The sequence below is a fragment of the Zonotrichia albicollis genome, chromosome 16 (assembly GCF_047830755.1).
Source record: "Zonotrichia albicollis isolate bZonAlb1 chromosome 16, bZonAlb1.hap1, whole genome shotgun sequence".
NCBI classification, from domain to species: Eukaryota; Metazoa; Chordata; class Aves; order Passeriformes; family Passerellidae; genus Zonotrichia; species Zonotrichia albicollis.
In genome coordinates this window covers 10,283,019-10,293,443 of record NC_133834.1, presented here as the reverse complement: position 1 = coordinate 10,293,443, position 10,425 = coordinate 10,283,019, and the positions used below count along the sequence as shown (strand labels likewise).

Here is a 10,425-nt window from a genome sequence, read left to right as displayed (position 1 = left end):
ATGAAAAGTACATGTATTTTACTCACCAGATTGAAAGGCTGAGACAAATATCTGTCTGCATTTAGTCTTCTTTCTCCGTACAAAGCTTTATGCTAAGAATTAGGTCTGCACATTAAACTTTGCAGGGATAAGTCACTATTTTTTTTAGTTCACATTACTCTAGATTTTAATTGAACACTGAGAGTAAGTATCAAAGGATGCAAAAAGAAAAGGTTACTTTCGGTTTTGTCAGTGGTGTTTTCTCAGTAGCATTTTTTTCAATAATCTGTAGGGTCTCCAAGCTGAAATGCTGACCTTCCTAAGTGATTTGGAATTCCTTAGTGCTGCACACTTACTTAGGCAGCTGCTCTGAGAAGCTTCAGGTAACCAGCCTGAAGTGTATAAATGAGTGTACTGAATCTGAGCTGGCACCGCTCACAGCTACTGACCCAGACAATCTCAGTCTATTTCCTGCAGGATATTTGGGGTTGGGTTTCTTTCCCGTTCTCTATGATCTGATGGATTATATTTATTTTTCCATCAGAAAATTAAATTTCTAAGTAGGTTTCCATCTTGACTATCTGAAATACTTAGTACTTGATCTGTTCTTTAACATTGCTTTTTCAGACTGTAATTTATTGATCTGGGTCTTTTGAAGCAGAAGGTACTTGCTCTGCTCCTGAGTGCTGCAGGTATGTCTCAGACTGCCAAAGGGTTTCAGGAAAACTTTAATGAATAATGTCGTTTTTTGGATAATAGATGGTGAGAAAGGAAAAGGTCTGCAAAATTTATCCACATTAATCTGCTTTTTACTAGAGCTGACAAGAATAATTTTATTCATGGCTAATCCTAAAAGTAGGTAGTGGTACTGGAGTCAGCAGAATGCTTGCCAAGTTTCCTTTGGATATGCCCTCGTTTCAGTAGTGAATGAGGTGATCTTTTAATGAAAAATAGAACATAAGTAAACAAATAATACCGATTATTTTTTCTCCTTCCAACAAGACAGAGTCGTTATCATTTGAGATTGTGAAGTGCATTCACCGCTGGATTCCTGCTGTGTTAGTGCTCAGGGAGCCGACAAGGCATTAGCACAGAGACACTGCCCTCTATTGCAAACTGCTCCGCTGCTGCCACTGCTCTTGCAATGACAAGACCAATGGGAATCAACAGTTTTAAACCACATATAAATGGGGCATTTTAGTTCTGTAATTTTGTGTCAGTCTGTAACATTAAGGCTGTGCCAAATGCACAAAGCTCCCAACAACCCAAGCTCTTTTACAGACAGTACGTGACGTCTCTGTCAGACACTGATGTGCTGTTTGCTGCACTGCCCTTACCTGCACCTCAGCTGGATTTTGATTTGATTTGGTGCGGAGTTGTAACCTGAAAGGCACAGAACAGTAAATCAGAACCAGAGGGGACATTCCAGTGGAGCTGGGGGGTGAGGACAGCACAGCACAGCTCTCTCTGAGAAAGCAGCTCCGAGCACAGCCCTGCTCAGGTGCCACTGCAGCCCTCCACCAGCGGCCACTGGCAGCAGGCAGGGAGTGACTGCTGGGGGAGGCTGTGACACCGGGGCAGAGCAGGGCCCTGAGACAGAGCAGCCACTTCTTCCTACATCACCCTCAGCTGTAAGGGGAGGGCCTGTGCTCAGCAGCGAGCACTCAAAGGAAAGGCTACTGTAGCTGCTCACACTCAGTTTCAGCTGCTTTTTCCACTCCAGGGCAACAGTTGATGCTGTCCAATGTGTTCCTCAGGTTAGAGCACTTCTCACTAATAAAATGGACCTAAGTTTTGTCAGAAAGATCCTGCTCTAGGTCATCTGTGTGTCGCTTTTCATGCTGAGAAGGGGGAAGCCTTTAATCTAAACCACATTTAATGCTGTTGTGCTAAATAACAAATTGTTTTCATTAGCTTTCTATAATGCCATGTTAGAGTTTGCTGGCATTTACAGTGACTTGAGAATGCTCAGTGCTGTAATTTTGGCTAGAGGGAGCCGCTCTACCATCATCTCCACTGGCCTCCTGTGTGAGTTCACTGAACTCATAGCTTTTAATGTTTGTCATTTTAATGATAGACAACCACAAGGGTGAAAAATACCTAGTAGCTGTGTGGCATGAGGGAAAGCCTCAGTGCAAAAAGGAGGAGGTGTTCAGGGGGAACCTTCATGCCAGCACTGCTGTCAGTGAGAAAGAAAAGAGCAGATCAGAGTTGTGGTTTCCCATCTCTTGTGTTTTGGGGGACAGATTCACTTAACATAACTCAAATTGTACATCACTGGAAAATATGTTTAAGCATTTCCGCTCACCTTGATCACAAAGGGGGAAATATGTTGCTCCATCTCTTCTTTCTTACTCTCAAGGAATTTTTGGTGTAACTTCATCTCCTTTGGCTCTTCCAAAAGCAAGAAAGGCCTGTCAGGCCTTGGGCTAGAATAGAGTAGTATTGATAAAGACAAAGCTTTGCTTTCCAAAGCATCAGGAAGACAGGTGACTCATTGATATTTTTGGTAAATATTGCCATATGGACTTCTCAGCTATTACCATCAGTCTGCCTGATGTGGGGATAGAGCTGGATCAAAGGTGAGCAGAAATGCCCCCCTAAAACACTCTAAAGGCTGTTGTTCACCCAGAGAGCCCTGCACAAGGAGCCCTCGCTGGCTCAGAGGAAGAGGGGTGCTGAGGAAGGAATTCATTTTTCCTTTTTGGTGCTTTTTGTGGGGAATGTTCTATATAATCTTAGGAATGGGGAATGATCTGTTGGACCCAAAAGAAAAATATTTGGACACGTACCTCAGTTTAAAATGTGGAAAGTCTTGCTGACATCAGTGAATCTAATCCATACATTGGAGAGGAAGCACAGACCTGAAGTGCTGTTCTGGGCTGTGGTCTCACACCAAGCCAGCTTCTTCAAGGGCAAGGTACAGTGTAAACTTCTCAGATATGTCTTACTGGCCAGTTCCCCTACCACAGACATCTGAATTTGCTTAAACATTTGACTCCACTTCATAACAGTGTTTTGTTCATTAGTCTCCTATGGAAGGTAATTACAGAGGAGTAAGTGCAGGAGCTTTACAAACATCCAGTGGTCTTGAGCTTTTACCTGAGGTAAATATGCTTGAAAGTTCCTCAAATACCTTAACTAAACACATTCTCAGATTTTTTTCTAGGCTTTTGTTTTGTTATGGTGGGGTTTTTGTTTTGTTTTAGTTTGGGGGTTTGTTTTCTTTTGGTTCTTCAGTAGGTGGACAGCTACTGGTTTTGTGTTTGGCTTGGTTTTTTATTTAATTCCTAGAGTGTTCGTTCTAAAAAGCTTGCAGTTGTTGAAGTGCTGAGCCCCAGGAAAGATAACTTTGTAGTATAATTCTCTCAAAAAGACAGATTTAATACCAAGTTGTGATGGTACCTTTCCAAATATTACCAGATACTCTTTTCTATTTCCAAGGTGACACCATCTCAAATAATAACTTACACACTTGTATATTAAAACAAACAAGTTTTGGGACTAATTGGTCTGAAATGGGAGTATTTGAGACTTCCAATTGTGCTTGGATCAGGAAAATATCCTTTTTACAGTAGTGATGTTAGGAGCAGAAGAGAGAACAGGGCTGTGCTCAGGCGGATTTGGGAGAAAGAGAGAGGGAGCAGCGACTGGGATAAGGTGGTCAGGAATAGGGTCCAGATCGCATCACCAGCTGGTGCACACTTCCTGGGTTTGGAAAATGATTTTATTATTTTTTATGTACCAAGTACAGCGACCTTCATAATTGCTTAGAAGTTGATTGGCCAAGTAAAAGCAGTGTAATCTTCCAAATAAATGTACTCATTCAATTAATGGAGATGGCGTATCAGCAGGATACAGAATTAATATACTCAGAATTGCTATGAAATACGGCAACAGCGCGATTTTACCGGAATGATACATAATCTGGGAATGCAACAACAGTTGCTGTGCAACGCTTCCCTCGGCAGCGGGCCAGCGCCGTGCCGGGAGCGGGCTCAAGACTGGAGCGCGGTTCTTGCAGCGGCCGGGCGGGCACGGCCCCGGGAGCACCCGGCCTGAAGTACCGGCCTGCAGTACCGGCCTGAGGTACCGGCCTGAGGTACCGGCCCGGATCCGCGCCCTTCCCCGGCCATCGCTCTGCCCAAGGCAGCTCCAGTGCGCGGGCTGTGCGCAGCGCCGGGTGAGCCGGGCAGAGCCCGCCGCGACACAGCTCCGGGGGTGTACGGGGGCTGTCGTGTGTCACCGGGGCTCCGGGGTGTCACCAGTCCCTCACTGGTGTCACGGGGGCTGTCGTGGTGCCACTGGCTCCCTCAGTTGTGCCACGGGGATTCCCGTGGTGTCACCGGATCCCTCACTGGTGCCCCGGGTCAGCCGAGCCCTCGACGGCAGCGCCCCCAGGCGGCAGCGGGTGAGCACCGCAGGCGCGAGGCCCCGCCCCCAGCGCTGGCGGTGGCGGAAGTGACGCAGTGCTATGGCGGAGGCGCCGGGCGCGCCGGAGGGTGAGCAGCGGGGCCCTATGGGGCGGGCCCGGCTCCCCGCTCACGGCACTCGCGGCCCAGCTCTCGCTGTCCTTTGCAGAGTGCCCCGGGACCGGCAGTGCCCAGGCGGGCAGGGCGGCCGCCTGCCAGGGATGCCCCAACCAGGGGCTGTGCGCGGCCGGCGCGGCCGGGCCGGACCCGGGTGAGTGTAGCGGCCGTTAAGGGGGGGCACCGGAGGGGCGCGGTGCCGGCTCGGGGGGCGGTACGGGCGCGCTGACCGCGCGGTGTCTCCGCGGTGTCTCCACAGCAGAGGCGGCGGAGCTGCGGGCGCGGCTGCGGGCGGTGCGGCACACGGTGCTGGTGCTCTCCGGGAAGGGCGGCGTGGGCAAGAGCACCTTCAGCGCCCTCCTGGCGCACGGGCTGGCGGCGGACGAGACCAAGCAGGTGGGCAGAGGGCACGGACAGGACGGGCGGCGGGGTCAGGGCCGCGCACCTGCAGGCAGGTACCGATCGGGTGTCCCTGCTCACTTGACTCTCCTGGATGAGTCTTGCTGGAGTGATTTCATTGCATGAGATTACCTTTAGAGACAGCCCTGTGCTACCTTGTTTCCAGTGGGGCAGGTTGGCTGGTTTGTTTTCCAGGTTGCTCTGCTCGACATAGATATCTGTGGGCCATCGATTCCTAAAATTATGGGTCTAGAAGGAGAACAGGTGAGTGAATGCTCAAACATATTGTTCAAGGAGGTTTTTTTTTTCTCTGTTTTTCATTAGCATATTCAGATTTTTTGGATGTAGAGCTTCTAAAAGCAGTGCATAATGGGAAATGTGGGGCAGTGGTAGGGAAATGAGGTGAGATGTAGAAGTTCATCATAACATATTTTGCAAAAGAGTCATCTGCTTTCAGGATGAGCAGTTCTGCAAACCAGCTTTCATTGCATGTCAGCCACATAATGCTGACTACTTGAAACTACTACACAAGTAGTATTAGTGTGATGTGCTTTATCAGCCCTTGAATATTTCTTACAAATGCAAGTAATGAGTAAACTTGCATAATGGTTGAACAGTTGTTGTTCACTCATTAATGGAGATCTGGTGCTCTTGCATTTTTACCTCAGCTGCCCCACAAAAGCAGGATTGTTCCTGCAGGCAGGAGAGCTCTTTGCCCAGGTTTGACTTACGTTTATGTTTTGTTTGCCATTTGTTGCTATTGCACCTTTTGTGTATCACTTCAATTTTCAGGTTCATCAGAGTGGGTCTGGATGGTCTCCAGTGGTGAGTTGGTGCTGTTGTTTCAGAAAGTTCATTGGGTGTGTTTGGGTTGGCATCATCTACTACAGTGCAAAAAGAGTGAGGGAGGAGCAGGGAGTACTCTTGTTAATTCTTCTTCTAATGACTTAAATATCCAGATTCTATAGAATCTACAGATATAGGGCATAGAATCTACAGATGCTGCATGTCCAGATTCTATAGATCTATATAACCTATGTCCATGCTCTATGGAATATCTAGAGAACACTATAGAATGTATTTCCAGATTTTATAGAATATAGAATAGATCTATAAAATCAAGATACTTATCATATAGAATCAGGATATAGACTATGTAGATCAGAGTGTTAAATTTCTTAATTACAGTAGTACTGTATTTCTAGAATTGTTTTATTACCTTGTGTCTACTGACTTTGCAATATGGGCAATAAATATAAATTGCTCAGGTTTGTTATTTTGGAGTAACATGCTGTAGTGTGTCATGTCTTCTGTGACAGCCAAGAAGTATATTGCACCCAAGAAAAACCTTACTAATCTTTGGAATATGCAGAGATTTTGCAGTACTGTTGGTTGTCTAAAGATCCCCTGTAGTGTGCATGCTGTTAGAAAGGCAGCTGGTGTTGAGAGAGAAAGCTGCTTTTATCCTTCTGTTGTCCCGAGTGATTCCATAACTGCTGTAACAATTTCATTTTTTCATTCTTAGTATAGTTAGTAAGTGTTGCACAGGATGCAGTTTTTAATGCCCTGTGATAAAAGATAAAGTTCTCTGCTTTTATTTCGTTAATGTCTTCCCCCTCATTTGCTTTTTCTGTAAAATAGGGGTTCAGAGTTTGTTTCTCTAGTCTTTCTTCACTGTTAGGTTTCTCTACTTCTCTTTCAGTATGTTGAAGAAAACTTAGGTGTCATGTCAGTGGGATTCTTGCTTAGTAGTCCTGATGATGCTGTCATCTGGAGAGGACCAAAAAAGAATGGTGTGTATTGCATGTTTTCAGCAGTAATTTACATACTTGAAAGGTTTCAAGTGTAGAAATATGTTTAGTCATGTAGATAGGGTAGTTAGCTAAGACCCAGAAATGTCAAATACAGGAAGATACCTTTTTCCTCTTCCACCTTCCTATCCTTTCCTGCAGGGCTGATCAAGCAGTTTCTGCGTGATGTGGACTGGGGTGAGGTGGATTACCTGATCGTGGACACGCCCCCAGGGACGTCGGATGAGCACCTGTCCATCGTGCAGTACCTCAGTGCCACCCGCATCGACGGCGCCGTCATCGTCACCACCCCCCAGGTGTGAGCCAGAGCCCACCAGGGGAGCATCATGGCACTTCCAGGCAGCCCTTGGGTTCCAGGCTGTTGATTTCACAGGAATCTAAGGGTACAGCATCTCAGGGAAATGGCTTTGTTGTGTTGCCCCTGCAGCTGGTCTGTGGGTTAGGTGAATGTGTCAGGGATGGGGAGCCACATGGGTCACTAAACCACAGCAGCTCACAATCAAAAGCTGTTGAGACCAGTGTGGTGAAAGGAAATGCAGTGTGTCATTTCCTCCTTCAGAATCAGACTTAACACCATTGTTCATCTGTAATTTACTCACCAACAGCTTAATGTTCAGAAGAATGTTTGTTAGAAGCTTTGTTTTTAAGTGATAAGCTGTGCACTCTCTGACACCTGTGAAGTGGCGTGTCACCTCCAGGTGACCCACCAAAGTAGGCAGCTTTGTCATGTGCATTTTTAAAAGAGAAACCAGCCCCTGGAAAGCTGTAACTAAAAACACACCAAGTTCAAACAGAGGTTTTCATGTCTGGTTTGGAACAGAACAGGAGATCAAACTAGCATGTGACATGAAGTATTTCTATAACAGCAGAAAGGATAACACATAAAGGAAGCAAAGTGTTGAGGAGAATACCAGAGAGGTGGTGAAGGAGGAAGGGAACGGGAGAATGGATGAGGTGAGTCATATACGTGAAAACTCTGAGGAGAGAATAAAATATTTTAAATTTATTGGAAAAAAGGTAACTAGTGTAAGCCTGGTGGTCCTTGTCTTCACTCTGTGGAGAATACCAAGGGTCCTGTAAGATGAAAATGTGAAAAAGTTGCATTTAAGGAAGATATGAGATGAACATAGGAGATAAAAAACACAAATGTGGGTGAATATTGACTAGAGTCAGATTTCAAAACAGAACCACATCCAGTAGTCTTGAAGTGTTATACCTGCTCTGTTGATGGAGCTCATAGCACAGGTTTGTGTTCCTAAAAATAGGAAGGCAGCAATAATAATCCATTATACAGTAGCTCTATGGAAGTTACTGAATGGATTCAGCATGAAACAGCTGAAATACAAGTGTTTGCTGTATTTGTAGGAAGTGTCACTTCAGGATGTTCGGAAGGAGATCAACTTCTGCCGCAAGGTGAAGCTGCCCATCATCGGTGTGGTGGAGAACATGAGTGGCTTTGTGTGTCCCAAGTGTAAGGTAAGGCTGGCTGTGTATTACAGTGTTCTTTCCTTGGCATTGCTTGGATAGCAAACATTGCTCCAACAATGCCCTTTTCTCAGAACTGCAGTATTTTAACTCTGATTTTCTTGTTGTCCCAGAATGAATCTCAGATCTTTCCCCCAACTACTGGTGGTGCAGAGAAGATGTGCCAGAACTTGAGTGTTTCTCTTCTGGGTAAAGTGCCTCTGGATCCACAGATAGGTAAAGTCACTTATTGCACTGCACTTAAAGCAAGTTGTTCCTCCTATACTGATGTTACTGCTGCAAAACCCTGATGTGGGCACCAATGTCTCTTAGCACTTTTAGATAGAATGTTTTTTGAATCAAAAGTCACTGGAACTATGACTATAGATAGCTTGGTGTAGAATGTGGAAAGTGCTGGGGTAATTTCCTTTACTTTTCCTTAATCAGTTAAGATTACATGCTACATCTTTTCAGCTCTGTAATCATATCTGAAATACAACATGTTTTTCTCTCTGGTGAAGTCACCTGCAAATGCAAACTGAATGAAATAATAACCACTTCAAAGAAGAGTATTTTGTAGATGTTAAGCATTAAAACCAGTGCCTTAACCTCACTGTTATTGGCACTGCCCAGATTCTCTTGTGGGTCATGAGGAGGTGTGGTTCTTTGCCCACTAACTTATCAATTAAAACATGAATTAATGACATCAAGGAACAGTTCAGTACTTCCAGCTGAAGGTTTCTGCTAGTACTATTCCTCTGTCAAACTGTACACTGTATTTCTAGTCCTGTTACTGACTTCAGGGCTTCCTAAAAGGAATAGATGCAGGTGGCTGTTTGAAGAGGTGTAACTGGAACAGGATAAAGGCTAAAAACCAGAAAAACTCATCTTTTCCTGTTGTTTTGTTTCTGTGTTTTTTCTCTGTCCTTCAAGGAAAGAGTTGTGACAGCGGCCAGTCTTTCTTGGCTGAAGCACCTGAGTCTCCAGCTACATTGTCTTACAGGAATATCATTCAGAGTGAGTCTGAGAATCACTGTGCAAATGAATCCCCTCGGTTCTGAGCACTGCTGCAGTACACAAAGGTGTTACACAAGCTTGTGGAACTGTTCCACAAAATAAAATCAGGAGAAGGACTCAGCAATTCTGAAAGTAGCAGGTGCAAAGACCGTGGCTGCTAAAGTGATAATGAAATTGTATGTGATAACTGGTTTCAACATTTGACTTCAGAGAAGTCAGACTTTCATTTTCAGAGATGGGGTGTCCTTGTGCTCAGAGAAACCTTCTGAGGCTCTTGAGCAGGTGTGGAGGGGTGCTCACCATAACCCAGTGGGAGGTGACTGACTGACCAATGCCTCCACTTGTAACTGTAATTACACAAAAACCCCTTGCAAAAACTCCCTAAACAGCTGGGCTGTGCTGTTTAAAATAATCCTAAAACTACTTTCAGTGTAAGGAAGGCCCAACTTCAGATACTTGTAACCACAGGGGAGTGATGCAGCAGCAACAAACTCCTGATATACAACTGAAATAGTACTTACATTACTTTTTCTCCATCTTTGCAGGAATTCAGGAGTACTGTGAACAACACCATTTGCAAGAAGAAAAGATAATGTAATCTGTAAGTGGAACAAAAATGTAGCTCATGTCTAATTATAGAAAAGTAACTTATGCCTTGATTTATTAAAGGAATGTATTCTTTTTGTATATTGCAAATAAATTCTTAATATAAAGGCTCTTGCCTATGTTTTTTTCCAAAAGTTCAAGATTCTTGTAGTTCTTCCCTCACTAGAAAGCTGTAAAAATGAGTCTGCATCTGGATTATCAAGTGCATTCTGCCTCCAGTGTCATGGTACCAATAACCTGACTGTAAAGGTAGCAGTTGAAGAAGTGAGAATACAACCCACATTTTACTTAGGAGGTTGAATTTAAAATATGCTGGGTTGACACTGGGCATGTGCAGCAGCCTTAGTTCTGCCTGCTGCACAAGGGTGAGCTGTAATGCCCCTTCCCTCTCCCAGAATAACATCATTTAAATGTCTCCTTTCATTGGAAAAGATCTTTGTCTAGAGTGAAAGCTGGGGTAGTATTACAGTACATGTGCACTGCTTTATTTATTTTTTACAGGTATCAAAACAAGATGAACTTTCTAGCTATACATAAGTAGTGGGTGAACATGATTCATGACTTCTGTTTTGTTCCACTTAACCCTAAGCCTGAACACTAAAAAACAAACATTCAGTATC

At 44.7% G+C, this 10,425-nt stretch overlaps 1 protein-coding gene across 1 annotated transcript; it reads left to right on the top strand.

The window, feature by feature from the left end:
- Positions 1-4,339: 4,339 nt before the first annotated feature.
- NUBP1 (NUBP iron-sulfur cluster assembly factor 1, cytosolic) lies at positions 4,340-9,915 on the top strand. Its single transcript, XM_074553063.1, has 11 exons — positions 4,340-4,481; positions 4,561-4,662; positions 4,768-4,904; positions 5,103-5,171; positions 5,700-5,732; positions 6,610-6,700; positions 6,860-7,014; positions 8,084-8,194; positions 8,317-8,419; positions 9,116-9,199; positions 9,745-9,915. The coding sequence occupies exons 1-11, from the start codon at positions 4,454-4,456 to the stop codon at positions 9,795-9,797; spliced, it is 966 nt and encodes a 321-aa protein (XP_074409164.1). The 5' UTR covers positions 4,340-4,453; the 3' UTR covers positions 9,798-9,915.
- Positions 9,916-10,425: the final 510 nt, after the last annotated feature.

Bases quoted from the DNA above. Each gene is read 5' to 3' on its own strand.
- NUBP1 (XM_074553063.1), top strand. From the start codon at position 4,454: ATGGCGGAGGCGCCGGGCGCGCCGGAGG. The intron at 6,701-6,859 runs GTGTGTATTGCA...CCTTTCCTGCAG, and splicing joins GAGAGGACCAAAAAAGAATG to GGCTGATCAAGCAGTTTCTG. The intron at 7,015-8,083 runs GTGTGAGCCAGA...CTGTATTTGTAG, and splicing joins TCATCGTCACCACCCCCCAG to GAAGTGTCACTTCAGGATGT.